The sequence below is a fragment of the Epinephelus moara genome, chromosome 10 (assembly GCF_006386435.1).
Source record: "Epinephelus moara isolate mb chromosome 10, YSFRI_EMoa_1.0, whole genome shotgun sequence".
NCBI classification, from domain to species: Eukaryota; Metazoa; Chordata; class Actinopteri; order Perciformes; family Serranidae; genus Epinephelus; species Epinephelus moara.
Genome location: NC_065515.1, coordinates 29053063 through 29075020, shown reverse-complemented (window position 1 = coordinate 29075020; position 21958 = coordinate 29053063). Strand labels below are relative to the sequence as shown.

General features: G+C 39.7%; 1 protein-coding gene across 2 annotated transcripts in view; it reads left to right on the top strand.

Moving 5' to 3' along the window:
• atp11b (ATPase phospholipid transporting 11B (putative)) overlaps window positions 1–21958 on the top strand; it is a 62288-nt gene that overhangs the window by 24087 nt on the left and 16243 nt on the right. For both annotated transcript variants that reach the window (XM_050055894.1, XM_050055893.1), the window contains exons 15-28: window positions 2753–2821; window positions 2977–3050; window positions 3320–3423; window positions 4412–4593; window positions 6788–6991; window positions 8224–8377; window positions 8458–8560; window positions 8669–8814; window positions 9059–9118; window positions 9789–9916; window positions 10262–10400; window positions 12646–12711; window positions 13520–13623; window positions 14782–14947. In XM_050055894.1, coding sequence (XP_049911851.1) covers window positions 2753–2821; window positions 2977–3050; window positions 3320–3423; window positions 4412–4593; window positions 6788–6991; window positions 8224–8377; window positions 8458–8560; window positions 8669–8814; window positions 9059–9118; window positions 9789–9916; window positions 10262–10400; window positions 12646–12711; window positions 13520–13623; window positions 14782–14947 — 1699 coding nt within the window. The remainder of the gene's footprint in view (window positions 1–2752; window positions 2822–2976; window positions 3051–3319; window positions 3424–4411; window positions 4594–6787; window positions 6992–8223; window positions 8378–8457; window positions 8561–8668; window positions 8815–9058; window positions 9119–9788; window positions 9917–10261; window positions 10401–12645; window positions 12712–13519; window positions 13624–14781; window positions 14948–21958) is intronic.

The window sequence follows — 21958 nt, the reverse complement described above, 5'->3', positions numbered from 1 at the left end:
GAAACCGGAGTTTAGCTCAATGTATCAGGCTTAGCCAGAACCATGGTTTCCATGGTTACTGATGTGAGGCTAATCTTAGCCACTTTGATGGAACAGACCTCTGGCTCACATTAGCCAGACTTGGCCATTTAAGCCTGGATTTGCCTTTAGCCTGCTTGATGGAATACCCCCCTGTAGTTTGAACAAATCAACAGCTGAAACCTGAGAAATACAGAAGTCAGTGAAAGTAAAGGTGGAGAGAAGGAAATAAGGAAAGAGGTGGTTAAGAGAAATAACCCCTATCTTTTTGTGTACTGTGGTGTTGTACTTCTGGTGTCATCAGATTGCACTGGTGTCTAATTGTTACAATTCAGAAAATGCGAAAGAAATTCCAATCTTCATTCTCCGTAAGATGATGATCTGATGATGCAAGAAACCAAAACTTGTGAAAGCTAATAGTTACATCATGCAGTTTCTTTCAAGTCTGTTTCCTGCTATTTTAGATTCAAGAGAAGAGTTTTGGCTTTAGTTTAGCCTTAAAGCACTGGTCATTATGCATACACCATTTTCTCAACCATTGCACCAATATGAATCCTGGCTGTTGATTTGATGTTAAATTCTGCTTGCTTTACTTCTTATTCTGACTGTGTCAGCTGCTAAGGGACATTGAAATACTTGGGGAGGTTGGACCACAGGCCAAATAGAAAGTGGCACTTACTCGCTTGTTGTTCATTTTATTGATACAGAAGTATAGAGCAAGCAACAATTTAATGCCCAGGGAGTGGCAGAAAACCTTCCAGCAGGTCTGTGTGGAAAATGGCTCAGAAGAGGGGAAAGAACATTAATAAAATGTGACCAGGTTGTACTAAACCAGTTTGATAAAGGGTGAAGCTACAACTCTCCGCCAGTTCTACAAGAAAACAGTACAGAATTGACGATTAAGAAATGTGGCTGTGTAGCACCCATTTAAATTGTCAGACTGTGTTTTACAAAACCTCCAGGATTCATGGTGCATGGGGTCACTGATCCTGGCCAGTGTCGTTTTCATACCATCAAATTGAATTATGTCGGGCAGTGAGGGGCTGCACCCATGACCCAGTGCCTTCATGCTCCATTGAGCCACAGACAGTGTATCTGTGTTGATTTAAACAGAAAGGAGACACTGTTGGAACCGTAACCTCGATAATAACTTGTAAATAGAGCACTCATGTCACCACACCATTAAACTGAAATGTGACACCATTGCTCAGATTACACAAAACATAACATATCTTGGCACTGTATTCTGGTTTTCAAAAGATGACTGATTTCTTTGGTTTGATAAAGATCAAGTAATCGGTCACGTCACAACAAGAAGGTCGTGGATTTTATCACCATGTTTGGAGCCTCGGCCATTTATTTGGACACCTGAATTTCATTAGGATGTCCCACATTTTTCCTGCAGTATAAACACATGCTGAAAACTGTAAACACCATCCCTACATGACCCTGAGGAAGATTAATAGCAGGATGAATGAATGGTAGAGGGCCCTATTTTTATGGCCGTTCAATGACCAGCACAAGCTGTGCTCCCTTCATTTGGTGTTTTCCTTGACATTCACTTTGCCTGTACAGGTGGGAGGAGAGGTGCAAACAGAGAGAATGAGGCAGTGAACAGCCAGTTGTTGTTATTTTGGTGGGAATTGGGTCTTAGACGTTGTGCTGGAAATACACAACTCAAAATGGTAAATGGATGTTAAATGGACTGCATTTATACAGTGCCTTTCTACCTTACTGGACAAAGCACTTTACAGTTTGCCTGTCATTCACCAATTCAAACACACATTTATACACCAATAGTGGCAGAGCTGCCATGCAAGACGCTGGCCTGCCCATCACGAGCAGCTTAAAGGGCGGCCCTCTCTGTCGCCTGAGCCATAGCCGTCTTATGTTGGTTTCACATCACTGCTAGTCTGTTGATTTTATCAAGAGCAAACTAAATACTGATCATAACTGATCATTCTCCATCCAGTAAATGAAGAAAATTGCCATCAAAATGTTTTATGTGGACAAAGCAGGAATGCTTGTAAATCAGTCTGCAGTTATCTTTAAATTAATATGAGCAATTCTCACAGTATCTGTTGTTCACAGCTGTTTTATAGTGCATGAAAAATTCAGTTAACAATGTAATTATGTTGCCATTTACAACATAATATGGAGTGAATTTAGAACTAAATTAGCGCGGTATTATATGTTCATATTAATGGCTACAACATTTTCTGTTAAATATTTGTATCATCATTGTACAGATTAAAAAAAACACACTCTGTCTGCCTTTGGCCACAAATTTGTGTCCCTGTGTTCATGTCGTGCCACTCTGCACCATCCAGACACCAGTATGATTTTCTGAAGAAGTGTCTCTCCAGTTGTTGAGCTGCTGTTGTCATGATTTATTGTGATATAGCAATGAAAGCAGTATTGTTGCTGGTTGAGTGTACCACCTCATCCAGACCCTTTGCGCTGCTGCACATACATGAACAAAAGCAGCAGGTGCACTTGAAAACTGTCACACTGTCCATGCGCCCAAGACCTACCACTTTGCACTTGTCATTAAAATTGGCCCCTGAACAGCCTGGGTGGAGTGCTGTGGCCAAAAGTTACATTTTTGTATCTTTTAAAGGTCCAATTACCTTGAAAACGTTCCCAAACTCCAATTTTTTCCCCCAAATATTTCGCAGTCAAAATGTCCTTTCAGTCAAGACCTCTAGATTTAACTGCTCTTTTTTTCCGTCAGGATTGGAGTGGCCTTCACTTGCAGCAATGGGGAGACCATGGAAATCAAAACATTTGGCAAGTCAGAGAAGTACGTCTAACCCTTTGAAACTCCTCAATGATAAAATGCCATTTGGACTGCAGACAGAAAAATGGCTGTGTGAACTACCTGTGAAAAAGACATGGTCATGTCTGTGCTTTGAGTCGTTCATGAATAAACACAAGTGTCTCTCTGCGCTCTTTCAGATATAAACTGCTCCATGTGTTAGAGTTTGATGCTGACCGCAGGAGGATGAGCGTCATACTGCAGACTCCCTCAGGTAACTCCACCTTAAACCACACAGTATTTTTAACATTGTTGACAAAATATTGACCGCAGCAACTAACAGTGAATGCTTGACAAAAGACAAATTGATCGTATGGTCAAACAGAAGACTGGAGATGACTTGAGGCAGTGGTAATGAATATGCTTTTGTTTTTCCATGTGTAAATTTTGTGTAAAAATGTACTGTTTTTTTTTTTTTTTTTTAGTTTTACTGGTATTTTCACAAGGTATATTAAACTTTGTGTCTGTATGTTGACTTTCAAGGAGGCCAAGTGCTGTTCACCAAGGGTGCAGAGTCTGCCATCTTACCTTTCACTACCAGTGGAGAGATAGAAAAGACAAGACTACACGTTGATGAGTTTGCATTGGTGAGAAATACATTTCTTTTTTTCATTGTTGAAATGTGTCTGTTGTCTCATTAGGTTCTCCAGCTGCTTGCATTATTACTGCATATCACATCTGTTCAGTGCTGTAGTGGTTGGCAAAATCACATCCCATTTATTGCAGTATATTTTCTCTGAATGTGTAGACTATCCAGACTCAAGGGCGTTGCTGATATATTAGCTACACTTGATCAACATGCATCTTATTCTTTTAGATTGAATGTGCTGTATTTTGTGGTGAGTTATGATCTTCCTGTTACACAGTCCAGTGAGTTAATTATTATTAATATTCATATTTTCCCGAGATAAAGGAGGGCAGACAAGCAGACATTTTAGACACATTAAATTCACTTGATAAACCACACTTGCGTCAGAGAATTTCTTCACAGAAAAATTCTTCTTTCTATTGCAGCCTTCAAATATCTGTAGTTCCTGGGCTGAAATGCCTTTTGATCCATATGTTCAGGATTGCGTGTCTCTGTGTGCCTAGGCCTGGCATTTCCCAGCACTGAAGTGATTACTTTTGGCTCTGTTGCTCTGTGTTCCCATTAGACTGTAAATTCTTCACCACAACAGCCACACACACACGCACACAAACACACGCACATATCCGGCCCCCACATCATGTCATCGGACGTCAGTACCCAGGAGTCAGTGCTCTGGACTGGGTTGATTTGTGGTCGTCTGCCCCTCAGGCTGGTTCCATGATTTAAAGCCAAGCTTTGATAATTTGTTTTTCTGTTCTTTCTCTCTCTGCTTTCATTCCTTTCACTTTCTCCTATTTTCATCTTTTTTACTTACTCACGTTTTCATCTGTACACAAACTCATTTTTGCATTTATCATTTTATATTATGAAATCTCCTCTTCATTTCTTCCTTCCCCCTCTCTTATTTGCATTTCATATTTCTCATATCTGACTTGTGTCTCCTGTTCTTTCTCTACCCATCACCCACTCTTCTCCTCCCATTGTAGAAAGGTTTGCGAACCTTGGTTGTAGCGTGTCGCCACTTCAGCCCGGAGGAGTACATTGATGTGGACAGGCGTCTGAACGCTGCTCGCACCGCGCTGCAGCAGAGGGAGGAGAGACTGCAGGAGGCCTTCAGCTTCATTGAGAGGGACCTGCAGCTGCTGGGAGCAACGGGGGTTGAGGACAAGTAGGAAGACTAACAAATATATTTGAACATATATATAGTGTTGCCCCCCCCCCTGAAAACCAGTTCTTATCCTCTTATGCATATTCCATGATGTTAAAAACTTTGCCATCGTGTAGAAATCTCATGTGGTACATATACACCTATATTAGAGGCGAGCAAGGCTTGAGTTGCTGGCTAATGAGTACAGTATGGCTGCTGGCATTAAATTCAAGCCACTGAGTGGTAAAGGTGATTGACTTTCATCTAAAAGCTACTTCAAATGCCCAATTACAGACATACTCAACATATAGTATGATGTGAAATTATCTAACATGCTCGTTTTTTAATCATGTGTTGCCAGGGGCAGCAAGTAAATATCCCATTGTTACTGTGCATATGTTTTATTTCTGCATGGTTAGCTTTAACAACAATCTGTGAAATGTGGTCCTACATTGATGTTTCACTGCATTTATAGCCATGCTAGTGGCTTTATGAATGGCAATGGCTGTTTTAAGGTAGGTCAGTCCACCAACTACTGGATGGATAGTCATGATATTTTGTAGGTGGTCATGGTCCCCAGAGGACTAGCCTGCTTACTTGGGTAATCTCCTGACTTTAAAGCTAATGCCACCATCAGGTTGACTTTTCGTGAAATGTCTTGACAGCTAAGGGATTGGTTGCCATGAAATTTGGTAACAGTCAAGATCCCAGATGATATCCCTTTATGACTGTGGTGATCCTCTGACTTTTCATCTAGTGCCATCATCAGTTCAAAAATGTAATGTGTCCAGTACTTTGGGTTATGACCAGACCTGCCAAACAAATGACTGATGTTCCCATTAGCTTCAGCTTCTCTTTGTGTTTAGTGCTAATTAGCAAAAGTTAGCATGCTAGCACGCAAAACTAAGATTGGGACATACCTGATGAACATCAGTGTTTGCATAGTCATTGTAAGTGTGTCAGCATGCGGGCGTTAGCATTTAGTTAAAGCACTGCTGTGCTGAGTTAAGCCTCATGGATGCCAGAGCATGACTGTAGGCTCTCTGTCTTGTGAAATGTTCTGTTACTAGAAAATCTGCTTTTTAATCATACCCACAAAAAAAGATGGAAGCTGCTGGGAGCCAGAGAAGCAAAGAAAAAAAATAGCCTCACTAATAATCATTAAAGCTATGTGAATTAAAAATAGTTGGACATCTGAGGGAAAACTGGGGCATTTTAAAACAGTAAGAAACATATGGCCAGAAACAGACAGATAAATGCAGTGGGTGGGAGAACCTTCGACAAACAAACAATGTATATTCCGAGGGGAGAGAGAGACGTCACCTCACTCAGCCTCTCTGGAAAATGAATGCTGATATGTGTTTGCAACCGCTCACCATCTGCTCCTCACATAAGCCTCTCGCTTCTCCCTCTCCATTTATCTCTCCGCTCCCTCTCTTCTCTTTCTACTGCTCTGTTTCTGTATCTGGAATGAATTCCTCCTCAGGCACACATGGTCACAATCAAAGGATCTCCTCTATTATGGAAGATGAGACTAGAATTCCTATGTTTTGAGCCTAATATGAATAGTGTAATGCTGCTGGCATGGTAATATTGGATCCTATTTTTTTTGTCTAATAACCTCATCACAAATATTAACTGCGGTTTAAGATAGGATAAATATTCTTTAAAAAAAAATCAGTGCTGCCCAATTTCAGAGCTAGTATTCACCCTCTTCCTCCTCTCATCAGATGTGGATAACATGTAACTATTGGAGCTAAGAGCCTTTAGCTTCATGTGTTGCTGTTGAAGAAGTCCGCTCAAACTATGACTACCTATTTAATAATAATGTGAGGTTTTTCTTAGTTGGCTTGTTTGTTCTGGAACAGGTTTTTCCACACTTGCAGACTTTACCTGCCCAATAAAAATAGCTGTTAGAAAGTAGAGGTCTCGCCAATTCCCAAATCTTTGTATTGAATTATGGACACTGTAGTTTACTAACAGGCCTCTGTGGCTTGACCACATTACAACAACAGCAATAAAACCCTGGGTTTAAATGCCAGCTAGGTTCATCACCTCACCCACAACAAGTCTAAAACAGATTTTTCTCTAGGTTTATGTTACCTTGGGATTTTGCTAATGTGATTATATATACGGATCACTGGGAGCTTTGCATAAACAGTGCATGTAACATGAGTACGTGGTTTATATTCTCTCTCTCTTTTGTCTCTCTCAGACTCCAAGACAAAGTCCAGGAGACCATTGAGGCTCTGCGACTGGCAGGGATCAAAGTGTGGGTGCTGACAGGGGACAAACATGAGACGGCGGTCAGCGTCAGCCTGTCCTGTGGCCACTTCCACAGAACCATGAACATTTTAGAGCTTCTGCAGCAACATTCTGATAACGAATGTGCTGAGCAGCTCCGCAGACTGGCGAGGAGGTGAGCGTGTTTGTCATTTCACTTTTGACTCTGGAGTATACACAATGTGTATTAAAATGCATCTTCAAGCATTGTATTCTGGTAGCATTGGAGCCTCTTTAACTATTAGATTAATGGACTACTACTACCACAAATGGTTTTTTTTGTAATTTTGTCAATTGTCATGTTACACTGAATTCATGAAGAAAAGTCTGTTTTTCTTACTTGCCTCAATAGTGAGCGAAGAATCCATTGTGAATGAATTAAAGTAAAAGGGGGCAACAGCAAAACTATATCAAAACATTTGTTAAACGCTCACACAACTCATGCAATATAATCCAAGTCTCATTTATGTAGTCATACAGTCAGTGCTTCCCATATTTAAAACATGCATACAGTCTCAGTCGAGTAGTGCACCTGCTCAAGTGCGTACTTCCGGTCTGTGCTTGTACATTCAATAGAAATCCAACCTCCCTGCTTGTTCATTGGCCTGGAAGCTACTGACGTGAGTGAGTGACAGCAGACCTCATAGCCACTGTACAAACTTGTGAGCAGGATTTCAGTGGAATGTAGGGGCAGAGTTTAAACAAATGCCATCAGCCAGGTGCACTGCTATGTGAAATGTTTTAAATATGAGTACTAAGCTTACAACTGGATAAATAAGACTTTGATAATGTGCACAAGTTTTGTGAGAGTAAATGGATGTTTTGATATAGTTTTGCTGTTGTTAAACGCCACCCCCTTGTACTCCCAATTCGTCATGAATTTTCTCTGTTTTTGGATTCTTCATTCACCATGGAGGTGAGCGAAAAAGTTTTCTTCCTGAGTTCAAAGTAAGGTGTTTGTTTATATGCTTGTTTCCAATATAGTGTAGTCCAGGTCTAAACCTGAATATTTAAATTCTATTTTTGGGTCCTACAACATATGCATCATCAACAAAAACAGGCCAAGGCTGTTGGAGCTCAAAAGTACTCCTGAGTGGTGAATCTTTAAAATACAGACTCACTAGATAAAAGGAAAGTGTGTCTGTGGCAAATGGGTAATAAACAAAACATTTATGTAACAAGATAATGTGCTGGTGAATGGACTAACAGTAATATCTAATAGAGCATTAGGTTGTATAAGTTGCTAGAGGTTCTTTTTTTCCCTCTCCTTGTTCATCTCCTCTCATATTCTGTTCTTTTCACACTCTCTCTCTCTCTCTCTCTCTCTCTCTCTCTCTCTCTCTCTCTCTCTCTCTTCCATTTGTCCAGGATAAAGGAAGACCACGTCATACAGCACGGGTTAGTCGTGGATGGGGCCAGTCTGTCATTAGCGTTGAGGGAACACGAGAAGCTCTTCATGGAAGTGTGTAAAAACTGTTCTGCTGTGCTGTGCTGCCGCATGGCCCCGCTGCAGAAAGCAAAGGTACCAGCCTTCTGCCACACACACTCACCCAAATACATTACCCTCATGCCCAGATGTCAATGTTACTTTGTTTTGTTCAGGTTGTGCGTCTTTTAAAAACCTCTCCGGAGAAACCCATCACCCTAGCTATTGGTGATGGAGCCAATGATGTCAGTATGATACAGGAAGCTCATGTGGGCATAGGTAAGACTCATCATTTATGCACATACACGTGCACACAATATAGTTTCAAAGTCTTAAATTGTGTTCTGTAGTGTCCTCCAATTAATATGTGTGTGTGTGAATATGTAGGTATCATGGGGAAGGAGGGTCGTCAGGCCGTGAGAAACAGTGACTATGCAATTGCCAGGTTTAAGTTCCTGGCTAAACTTCTGCTGGTCCACGGTCACTTCTACTACATTCGAATAGCTACGCTTGTACAGTACTTTTTCTACAAGGTAAGTAACTTTATCTGCACACACTTTTATGAATATCTATGATGATCCAGTGTTTTGGAAAGTGCTATATAAATAAAGATATATAGCTATTTCAGAACACAGGACTCACTCATCTCAATTTCTTGATTTGGATTAATTCTTTGAGCAGAATTTGTCTTCAGTAGCTCAACACGACTGTGTTCTGCCATGTCTCCTCTCACTGCGATGTTTGTAATGTTTCGCTTCTTTACTCTGTCTTTTCTAGAATGTGTGTTTTATCACGCCCCAGTTTTTATACCAGTTCTTCTGTCTGTTTTCACAACAAGTAAGTCTCTTTATCTCTCCATCTCTCCACTCTCTCATATGCCATTGCAGATCTGTTTGTGTTTTTAATGTTGCACCGTCTCTCATTGACTTCACAGAATGCATTCTTAACTACACCCAAGGTTTCTTTTCAAAACTCATCTCAGGATGAGGCAGTTTGATATCAAGTTTGATTTTCTTTTTTAATGTAATGCGATCATTTCTAAGATTCAAAAGGCTCTAAAGTCGAGACTAATTAAAAGTTGGTACATTTAAACAGTGGATCTCACAAAGTGAATTTAAATTCTTCAAATATATGTGCAACATAGTTTTAGAACTTGCGTTAAATGATATATCAAACTATTATTAGCATTAACTCTGTTCCAGAAGCTTTAGTCTGTTGTTAAGGTTATGACTTTGTTCCTTGGCAAAGCAGTATATCAGCCCTAGGAAATTATTTGTAAGATATTAGACTGTATGCAGTGTGAAGATACAGAGGGAGGATATGCCAGGTTTCAACTGTAGTATGTCTGTAATATGTCTCAAGTGAGTTTAGTTTACTTGCTTTTTTCCCCCGTGTATCTGACAGTGATTAAGCTCTCAGTCTGCTTTGTTTAAGATAAATAACTTGCGTATATCTGTTTCAGCTAATAGGTTGGTGTTAAGTGAAATGCTGTCTCTGTCCATTGCAGACTCTGTATGACAGTGTTTATCTGACACTGTACAACATCTGCTTCACGTCGTTGCCCATTCTAGTGTACAGTTTGTTTGAACAGCTGGTCCATCCACACGTGCTGCAGAACAAACCTGGCCTGTACAGGTAAGTTTAGCATTAACTGTTTGTGGGAAGCTGCATTTTGTCAGTTTTCATATATTTAAAGAAAATGCAATAAATTCATGAAGAAAATAAAATAACTTTGCTGTGGTTTACCAAAAGACAGCTACTAGGATTTTTATGTAACATTTTAAGAAAGATTAAGCGAAAATAGTTTGAGTTTGTTACCATTTACATACTATTTGCTCTATAATTCATTAAACATTTTTGCTTGAATCACCCTGTAAATTACCAGCTATTAACTTATTCATCACAGTGAAACATGACTGTGTGCGTAGATACAGTGTATCCTCTAGAGAATTTGAAAAAAAAAATGTTTGTATCCCACAGGGACATCAGCAAGAACTCTCTGCTGTCTTTCCGAACGTTCCTGTACTGGACTCTGTTGGGCTTCTGTCACGCCTTCGTGTTCTTCTTTGGATCCTACATACTGATGGGAGAAGACACCACACTTATGGGCAATGGACAGGTGTGTACTTGTGTGTGTGTGTGCGCGCGCGTGTGTGTTTGATGTACTGAATGTTTACCTTGAAATCCCTAGAAAAGAAATTGGCCCGCTGAGTGGATTTCCAAACCATATTAGGAAAATGGCGCTTTAAGAAATAGATGTTATGTTACAAAAAATGTGTGCATGTTATGATGAGTTGTTGTTACTAATGGGGCTGGTTTCTGGCTGGTCTTTCTTTCATCAGTCCTTCCCTTAATCTTGCTCTTTTCTTAAGTGTCTCCTCCTCATTCTGTCTTGATGTTTAACAGCCTTTTGTTCGGTCTGTGTGTCTCTATGACTGTGCCAGCATGTGCGTGCGTCATTTACCTGTTGATGAATAAATTGTAGTACTTCTACCTTTTCGTCTTATCGTTGTCTTCAGTGTCTCTGGTTCCTCACCAAGTCTGTTTCCTTCTGCTTTCTCCCCTGCTGCATATCTTTGCCATCTGTTTCTCTGTTTGAATTTTGGTATTTCAGAAAGCACTCAATCTTTTTGCTCTCTCTCGCTTGTCTTTTTCTTCTTTCTTTTGTTGATTTCTCCTTTTTCCCTTCTGCCTTCACGCTGTGCATGTCTTCAGATCTTGCGAGCTAACAGGCAGCTGGTAAGTCTGCTCTACAGTTGAATGCATGTCTCCTTGGGGGGTAAATGAGAGGACTATCAGGAGGATTCGTAAACATATTTTTGTCCTGCTGCTGTTGATGTAGAAAAAGATGAATTTTCATACCTATGCTCTGCAGTGTGTTTATATATGTCGATTACATGTGAGTGCTATCCTGTACTATGCTGTAACACAAAACAGCACAGGTTTATTTACCTCTTGAAATGAGCAGTTTGATGGCAGATATAAAACATGCAGTGGCTCATTGATCACTGATGATTCTGGTAAATTGTTCATTTTTGATTCCTTCATTTTCACTTGAAGTTAATTGTGCCTTTAGCTCTCAGTTCCATGTCTCTTGCTTGAGTACAGTATCTGAACCCTCCAGTGAAAAATGCATTAATTCGAATTTCAATTTATTGTCTGTTACACACTTACAGACTGTAACAGAAATGTAAATCCACATAGATTTAACATTACCTATTCATATATCACACAGGCTTCTAATCTATGCCCATCTTGTGCAGTTATATACTAAAGATTTGTCTCTTAGGCCGACAGACGCAGAGAATTTGTTTCCCACTGTGCTGTGTCTGCTAGCTTAATCATCATTTCAGATATTTGTGTTGGAATAACAAGGGTCAGTCAGTACTTTGATTATGATCAACCTGGACAAGTTGCAAGGTTTATCAGAAGTGTCATCAGTCCTGTCACTAATATGTTGAAAGGTGATGATGGTTAAAGAGGCCGTAGCTGAAGATGGCCTACTTAAGTAGATCATAAAAAGACAAATGATTTTATCAGCACAGTGGGTCTTCAGAGCAGTGTGTATCAGACTGTTTTTTGAATGTAGGTATAAGTAAACTAGAACTTGAACAATATTTCTGTGAGGAGCCGAGACATTTTGTCTGCCTCTGAATGTTTTTGTGGATACTTGTTTCCCTCACTATTAGTTTTTGAGTGTTCAAACTCCAGCAGGGTCCTGAATTGGCTCGCAACAAAACAATCACCCCACCCAATAGCTCTCAACTTACGAGCAGAGTGATTCTCATAGCGAGCAGCGAAGCTACCGATGGCAGTTAGACAGTCGGAGGGCAAGGCCTCATTATAGGTGTCGTATAACCGCTCAACTTGTTAACTGAGGCCGGGGTCTTTTCTCTCCATTACACAACAGAAGCACAACACTGCTCCTCTTGTCTCACCTGACTCCCAACTTTCCCCCAGAGTTGTGGTTTGACTTGAACAATTTATAATTTCCCAGCAACATAATCAGTAAATATCAAGTAAAGCAACTGTGACTGGTGTTTTTGGCATCCATTATTTATTGCAGTGAAATGCCAAGAAAACGCCAGACTTACATTTGAATAATTTGCAGCTGAGTACTAACGTAATGGTGCTGAGTCAAGGAGGAGTAATGCTGTGTTCATTAGTTCTTTTCTGACAATAGGAAGAAGCAATTAAAGACGATATCAAAGTTACATATAAACAGGTCCACCATACAGTGATCTTACCATATTGTTATATTGTTAGCACCTGGGCTCATGCATGTAAATATAGCCTTTATTTGTCAGTTATATTGTTGTGGTGCTGTTAGCAGCTAAATTAACATTTTAATGTCTGTTTTAAAGATGTTTGGGAACTGGACATTTGGAACGCTGGTCTTTACTGTCATGGTCATCACAGTCACATTAAAGGTAAATTACACCCAATCTTATGATGTAACAACAAAGGAGCCTGCTTAATTTCTTACAATGACATCCATCAGTGTTACTCTATTTCTTGCAACTTTTTAACTCATATTGTGTTTCTTTCATATCTGATGTTGCTATAATCGTATACTTTCTGTTATATTGAGCTGTAAATATGTATAGTCTTACTCTTATGTAGTGAAAGTGTGACGTTAGTGTAGGCAGTGTTTGGTTTGTGTCGTCGCAACCATTTTAGAAAACTCAATGTAAGATACCCGCTCTGCACAAAACAGCAAGGAAAAATATATTTTGTGAAAAAACTCAAGTGTATTGCATGCTGAAGAGCAAGTATTACACACTGGGGTCAGTCAACCAAATTCAGCGTCAAAGCCAATTAAATATTTGCCTCCCATAACAAATTGAGTGAGCTAATTGTGTCACATAAATGTATTCTGAGAGTTTGTTTTTGAGACTTTGTGCCCTCTCCCAGTCACAGACGGCTGAATGCAGCTTTAAGATGAAAGTTACTATGTGCATTAGCTCAGAGCTATGTAGCATATTCAAGTCCACAGGGACACACATGTATTGCCACAGTCTTGATATGAAATACAGCATGTTGTGAAGTAAGACAGTGATGTCAGTGGCCATTAAGAGAAACGAATTTGTCACAGGTTGAGGTCAAGGTCTCATTCACAGCACAGAGGCAGATTGCTGTGGTTTATTGATGCCCTATGTGTCCCTTGTATCAGTGTTTTACACCTAGCTTTCTTCTCCTCTCCCTCCTGTGTGTGGTTGTGTATGCGTGTAATAACAGCTTGCTTTGGAGACTCATTTCTGGACGTGGATGAACCATTTTGTGACGTGGGGTTCGATTGCCTTCTACTTCATCTTCTCTCTCTTTTATGGAGGCATCATCTGGTAAGAAGAGATCCTTACAAAGGTTATACAGGATGTTGCTTTGGTTTAACATGGTCTCTATGTTTTAACTAATGTGGAGGCCTGTCATAACATCTCTTAAATAATCCCTACATTGGGAAAATGCATAACACAGAATACATTGTAGTGGTTGAATACCGTGACTGTCTTGCAAAAGAAAAACAAAGTGAAATTTAAAGTGTAACATTGTCACATTTACATTGTTCCACATCCTTTCATGTTGGTAATAAATGACTACTTTGGTAGTTAATGATGGAAAATGGACATAAGTGTACAATAGAGTACATAATAGGACATACGTCTACTGTGACTGTGACTACTGTGTGTCCTCTGAGCTCATATTTTTTGTGCATGGAGTTCCAAATAACTTAAATTGCCTCGACCAAGAAGACAATATACTAATCTTTATTTTAAATCTAAAGATAAATGGACCAAAAGACTGTTACCACTTTGAGAGATTGTCATATTCTGTATATTTCACTCTGTATATTGTAATCACATACTTTTGTCTGGCTCTCTGAAGACTTTTCTGCAGACTGCGGTAGAGTGATTTAAGCTCTTCTTTACTTTAGATAATATTCAATATGACAGGAATATTTTCCCTTTCCTAAAATTCCTGTTGAAAGAGATTTACCTACACTAAGAGAGGTGTACAAAGTGTGCACATACTTAGCAGAGAATTAGCCTGACGCTGAGGCTCTAGATGGAACAGGCTACTTACACCAGATTCACTGTTTTTGTCACTTAGTAGATAATCACTGAGGCTTTGTTAGAATGCGCAGTGATTATCCAGGAGTGTGTTTGATTGATCAGATCAGTCTTAACCATTTAACTCAGTCCAGCCAACTCATAGCCTAGTGGGAGCCATCCTGATGATACTGGGCTGTAATTGATATTTGTGGTGTGACATCTGCTCAGATCGTTAATTTCTGTGGTGTCTGGGAATAATGAAATAATTCTAAGAGCGTGACTCCAACTGCCAGTAAAAGCTAAATTTACAGTGATGAGGGCAAAGTGAGACGAGCCAGGCTGCTTATTGATGCTTTCCACTACTAATGAGAAGCACTAAAAAATGGTCTTAAAAATCTTCTTCCTTCTTTTGCAATATGTAATCATTGTGCCCCTTGCACTCCCCTCTAGGCCGTTCCTCCACACCCAGGACATGTACTTTGTATTCGTACAGCTGTTGTCCAGCGGTTCTGCGTGGTTCGCCATCATCATTATCGTTATAACTTGCCTCTTTCCTGATGTGTTGAAGAAGGTCTTCTACCGGCACCTGCAGCCCACCAGCACACAGAAGAGTCAGGTAACATGGGGAGGAGGGGCAGAAAGTAAAAAGACTTTTACAGGTTGTCGTCTGGGAACCTTTGTAAAGAAGCCCAGCCACTCCTGTCAAGTGGATTACACTTAGTACAAAGCAGAGGTTTTATTTCAAATTGGCTGGGATTTAAAGAGGCTCATCCAGCATTTTTCTGTTTATTTCCCAGAGGTTTCACATGCCCAGCACCCTGCTGGCCTGACTCCAAGAAGTCACTCTTTGTCACAGCAGTTCTGAACTCACTGTTTGAATAGTTTTTAAGTAAAAAACTTTTCTATATTTCTCCAGGGCATCCACTCTGCCATAGCTACTCTGGAAACGACAGATGTTTTGTTCTGCACCCCAGTTATCTTTGCGTGTCTCTACTGTAAATAGTTTAGAGTTGGTAATCTTGAATGTGTGAGTAGACTGTAACTTCTGTTGTTTTAGATAAACTGCGATTTAGTGTCTGAAGCCAAGATTACATCCTTTTTGTTGAGATTAAATCATGATTCAAAGAAGGCTGAAAGAAGTCTGACAGAGTATAAGATCAGGTATGGAGAACAAACTTTCTACATAATCTCATAAAGAAATTAATCATTTGACAAATGTTCCAGTGAAATCAAAAAGTATATTTATTTAAATATTTTATTTCCTGTGATGAGAGCCTGGAGGAAGAAAATAAAGTAAAATGTCAAGGTAACTCAAATTCTAGACTCAGACAGAAAATGTTGTGTTTGTGTCACATTGTTTAAACAGTTTATTATTTTCTCAGCCTCTGTGGTTATGAGTTACTGACTTCTTTACATGAACAGCATGGTGTTCGGTTGCACACACACACATACACTACATTACTTTCTCATCCAGTACACACAGTGTAGATAAACACACAGTGCACATGGTCACCTCTCAGCAGACCCACGCTGTTATTGTATTGATTCGTCCAGCTGGAGACTGTTTAGGTTCTAGCTTATTTCTTCTTCCTTTCAAAACACTGTGGAAGCCCATTTCTGCCAATACAATAACAAAGATCCTGTGAGTCATTATAATAACAAATGTTCTCAAAATAATCACCTAGTTTCTCAAAATACTGAATTATAATCGTAGAATAATGACTTAGTATTGCAAAATGATGAGCTAGTATCCTAAAATGTGTTAGTATCTCTATTTTAGGGCTATTGCAGTGAAGGCATTTCCCCTGCAGTGATTATGTGTTGCTCAATTGGTCAATATGAGGTATTACCACCATTTTCTATTGTTTTTTTGTGACTTTATCTTGTTTTTAGTGCTTTTTTAATAAGCTTTATTATCAAGCTATTATTAGGTATATTGTTGCTTTCTAATGACAAAGATGACACAGTTTTAAAACACATCAAATACTTGTTCATTGTTAAATGCAGAGCACAGGAGGGCAATGAGACACAGTTGCGTTTTTTCAGCTGAGACACTTTCGCTGCATCTGTTGCTATGATTTTGTGGAAGTAAAAATGTTGGCATGGCACAGAGAACCTACTTGCTTTGGATGAAGGGAAGGTCGAAGCACGTAGGGAGAGGAGGGACCTGCCGGTCTCTGTAGTTTCAGCATTAATTTCAGCAGTGTCACAGTTTGTCTTTGTGGTATTTGTCCGCCCCTCCTTCACTGTCATTGGACAACTGGGTAAAAAGAGGCAGTGACGAGCAGCTGCAGCATTTTACCCAAAGCTGAATATTTTGCAGCTCTTGACAGTCAGAGAAAAAATTGCATATGTGCAGCACTCAGCACAGAAAAGACGCTCAATGCCTCATCATGCTGCTGGGATTTGTAGCGTAGTGTAAATTAGGCTTGGGAGGTATCTTGTTTTGTCATACCTTATATTACTGTGGTATACAGTATATGACAGTAATGAAAATTGCACCATTAAGATTTTTAAATACCCTAGTACACCCTAATACTGTGATACTGCCTAAGCCAAGTGTAAGTACATAGCGCTCCCATGAAAAAACGAAAAAACATGAACATAGCAGTAGTGGCAGTTGCTTGCCTTTATCTTTAGTTGGCTTGTCATTAGCGCAGTGTTATAACATTGCAGTTACCTCAACAGCCCTACTCAGAGTCAGAAGAACGTTCTCAAAATGACTTTACTTATCTCCAAATAATGACTTATTATTTTTAGGATACTAAGTCATTATTTGAGCAAAGTTTTTCATTTTATTGACCTACAGGATCTTTTTCTATTTTTTGTCATCATATTGACAGAAATGGGCTTTCATAAAACTCTCATCTTGTTTCTCAGAAAAAAAAAAATATCTGCCTTTCCAATCCTACCTGGTGTTTGTTGCTTCTGCTAACCTATGTCCTGTTTTGTCTTTGTGTGTATGTGTGTGTGATTCTGAAAGTGGGTACAGTATAAATTGTGTGTGTGTGTGTATGAGAGCTTGACATCTAACCTGTGTGTGTGTGTGTGTGTGTGTGTGTTCTTCCTCCTATCCTCTCTGTGTATTCTCCTGGCGTAGATGTATTCCAACCGTGTGGCGATAGGTGATGACTTCATCGCTCTGCAGCCTCTGTCCAGAGCCAAGAGCCAGCTGGGCAAAATTAGGTAGAGGAGATGAGACGGATTCAGCCCTGGGTTTAAAATACATCTCAGAATCAATTCAAATAAAATAAGTATCCCAGGAGTGCTTTATTCAAAAGCAATATTTCTATAGTAGTAGTTTTTTGGATGCATCTGCGTATTTTTGTGAATAGTCAGCAATCGTTAAATGGTTTGTCCTGTTTCCCTGTGCAGATACTGCTCCTTCTAAATTTAATTTCACTTCCAGTAGTGTAAATATACATACCTGAAATATTTTAGCACTTTAGAAACCATGACAGGGTCTGTTTGTTTTTTTTTTTGCAACATTGTGCAAAAGTCTTTGAGTATGTGACATTAAGGTGTTAAAGTCTATAAAAACAGTGACTAGAAGTTATAAGCCATATATAACTTAAATAATGTCCCCTGACAACTATTTGATGTCCTTCCTAATATACCTATAATGCAAATTTCACTGGTCAAACATATACTGGCTTTAAAAAGTTTATGTCAGATAGTATTCAGAGTCTTAAACATATTAATCTTTCTAAAGCATTTAATTGTAGATTAGAGACGCAGAGATTAAGATGCATTTCAAAATCAAGTGTTAAAGTCTCATTTGTAGCACAACATGGACAGCCTCTAAAAAGTAGAAACATTGCTTTATGAAACAAGCGCTCCTGTTTATGATTTTCGACAGTACTGAAATGTACTTTCTCCCAGGTCTGGACTTGATTTAGTCCCACTGAGGCCTGTTTCTACCACTGGCAGCACACTGACTGCAGAGACGTGTGCTGTTACTGTTGGAACAGTTGCTTTTCTGTTATATCTGTGACTGCATGTCCTTGACAAGCCAATCAGCATTCTCCGTGATTGGGATAGCGGTGGGGGGAAATTATATATTTTGGGGCCTCGTGGCATAAGACATAATGCGAAAGAATGTTTCATCAAGCATTTCAGCTGCTGCATGTGTTGCATTTCAGTGAGGGGCTAACATAGAGAATGTGTTCCGAGACATCCACCTCTCCTGCCTGTTCCAGCATGATACTGTCATTACACCCCCCTCCCACTGCATGAACAAACAGGTGAATGAGTGAGTGAATGAGTGACTTAGTTCTTACTCTTCCCCCGACACTTTTTATAGTGTGATTGTAATGTTGCTATACAAGGGTTATTTAGGGCCCTGAGCTGTTCTGACTGTGGCGTCCTGCATCTGCATTAGTCCCAAATCTGCGCACCTGGTCAGATCCGCCTCCTGACCATCAGCTAGTGGTCTTGTCATACAACCGCAGTCTGGCATGCCACACTCATGTTAAAGTGATGCATCATACAGTCGCATGGTGCAGCCCATCCACCCAACCACCCCCTTTTATCTATAGCATGGTCTGTACTCTTGACTTATGCCCAGTCAAGCCCCGTCAAACTGGGTTCACCGCTCTGAGACACCCTCTTCACCTCAGAGTTCAGTCTTCCAGCATGGTTTCAGCAGACCCACAGCACAAGACTGATGCCCCACCACAGCTGCATGACAGACTCTTGGACTGGTCTGGGCTGCCTTATACAGCAGCATGATGCTGTCCTGGTAGAAGCATGACCGACAGCTCTGTTATTATCACAGCTGATGACTTGACAATCTTGTGCTGTCATAGAGGATATCGTTAAACACAGGCTGCAAGGGAAATGCCAGCCATAGTGTGAACTCTCTTCAGTGAAGGGAATGACCAAAAGCCAAAAATAATTCTTGATCTTGGAAAGCTCTGTCTCAATTAAAGTTTTAATTTTGCTTATATCTAGCTGTCCAAGATCAAATTAAATATTTAATTATATGTGTGGGTTTTAGACTGCTGATCAGATAACACAAGCTATTTTAGAGACCAAGCAATTAATCAAGAAAATAATCTGCACATTAATTAAGAACAGAATAATCGTTAGTTGCAGCCCTCGTGTGGTTTTTGAGGCTAATGTCGTAGCATGCATATCTTTGTCTTTGCAGCTGTATGGCATGTTAACTCTGATGGTTCTGTAACACTTGTTGGGAAATGCTACTCTATAGTTATACAAATAATAGACTATATTTTATGGTTATAGCTCTTTACATTACACTTAGTTGCCAGTACACACACATTGCAATACTAATGCAGTCTAATACAATAGTCCTCCAATAAACCCTACCTTCACAAAGGTCTTAATGCTCTTTTTTAAACTGTCTTAGAGAGGTGTTGATTCAGCTTGTACATTATTTTGGAGGCTGTAGTTTGTGGTGCTGTTGAACTGTATTTCCAATATTTTGTTGCCTTTGTAAAGGTAGGAGTACTTGAAGTAGTGGCAGCGAGGTGATTCTAAAAAACTGGCAACTGAGTGTATGTTGCAAGTCACTAACAAAACAGCCAATGCAGGTCCCATCCCACAAACTCAATGAGCAGAAACAAACTGTAGACTGACTGATTGTAAGTGTTGTGTGCATTACGGTAATAGCAGGCACAAAAAGCGCATTATGCAAAAAGAGATCCTCAGTTTGAGTAATATGCTTGTTGGATTGGTAGAACTACTCAAGATGCTCTTACTGGGTTTAAAATCAAAGCGTGTTTTCATGTCTATGTGCTGTATAATGCAGTTTATTCAGTTCTGTCGAATGAGTCCCAGTATCTATCAGTCTTTTCTTTTTTCTTAATTAGATTAGAGGAAGGTAATCGCCAAAGAACCCAGAGGGCTCTCCTGGGTTTTACGTTGTTTGCCTGCTCTGTAGCTCTGATAGATTCAGAAGCAGGTTAATTGGTTCAGATACTAATAGATTTGCTCTTATCTGCACTAGAAGGATGCTTTCCCTCCGAGACATCTTTCCTATGCCTGCAGCTTCTTTCTGTGTTCACTTGTCGCTGCTTTTGTGAGGAATTAAAGCCCTCCTCCAGTGACCTCATCACCCCCGCTCATATCTTCTGACAGAGTTCTTCTCAAACAGTGATTTATGATTATCTCACAGTGCCAATTAAGGTGAGGCTCAGGTCTGTGGCAGGGGAATAAGACCCAGGATGCAGACCGGTGTCTTGTTTGAAACAGCAGAAAGCAGCGGTTCTTATTTGCCTTGTAAGCTAAAAATTTGCTCTCAACTCTGTTGCTATGTTGAAGATTGTTGGTGAGGTCACTGGTGAAGGGCTTTAAAAAGGGGACCAGCATTGATTAGGTCTCCATATACTGTATGTATACAGGTATTAGAGTGCACTGTAAGGTGAGTGTCAGAATGTAATTAACTGCCCCCTTACAGTGCAGTCTGGACTGACTTGCTGACTGACTGACCGCTTGCTTACTAACAGACTGATTAATCTGCTGGTTGTAATTAAGAAGCACTGAAAAACATATCCACTGTATCCGCAGTCATTTAGTCTTGTATTGAGTCCATAGATTTACAAACCAAAATTTAAATAAAAAAAAAAAACACATTTTAAGAATCAAATAAGATTTTCTTTTATACTAGGGTCTAGGGCTGCACAATTAATCAAATATTCATCTTTATTTCGATTTTTGGCTTTCCACAACCCAGAACCCTGTCCAGAACCTCGCTACATATCAAATCAAGCACTTCCTAAAATAACAGTCAGCCTCCAGTTTTAAAGAGCTGTCATGCCACTATGTGCAAACCTTGCATGAGTAACCTTTGAAAAACCTTCCTGGACATCATGGCTGTACAGAGTAGAAGAGTGATGTACAATGGAAACAAGACAGGCAAAATGAAACCCAAAGTTCTGGAGCAGAAGGTGAAAAGCTAGTCCCTCTATATGGATCCATTGTAATCTACATATTTTGGATTTAGAGTGAATGAGACTTGTGTCTGTGCTACAGAGCAATAAAACTTGTTCAACCACCTAAAAAAAACCCACAAACTGCAGTATGATTTGCATCCCAGTACTGTACAGCATCAGCTTTGACATCCATGCACAGCGCATCGCTGTATCCATCTGGCTCCCAAAGATGGACTGAAATAACCAATGCAATTGCATTTTATTGGCCAAAGACATAAGTCCACTAAAGATTTTTATTTATACTGTGCTTCTACGAGATGCACTGAATACAGGTTAAGAACAACCTTATTTTAAGTCTTATTTTGATTCAAAGAATTGTACATTAGCAAGAATATAGCACAACATCAAAGTTATAGCAGGACTCTGATTATTTGAACTTTAAAGTGCAATAAAAATATTTTGTCCCTAAAATCATTGTATAATTGTCACAAATTATCATCAGGGTTCAACGCTAAGGTTTTTTTCCACTTGCCCGGTCGGGCAAGTTGGTCAGAGATCTACTTGCCCGAAGTCAGTTTTTACTTGCCCTATAAAAATTGTTTAATTTAAGCGGCTATCAAATAACAAAGACTGCAGTTATTTTTATGTTATGTAATCTTTATTCACACTGTATTTATTAATTAAAACAACATATGTCATGTATTGTAGCTTAATTCCTACACATAAATGAC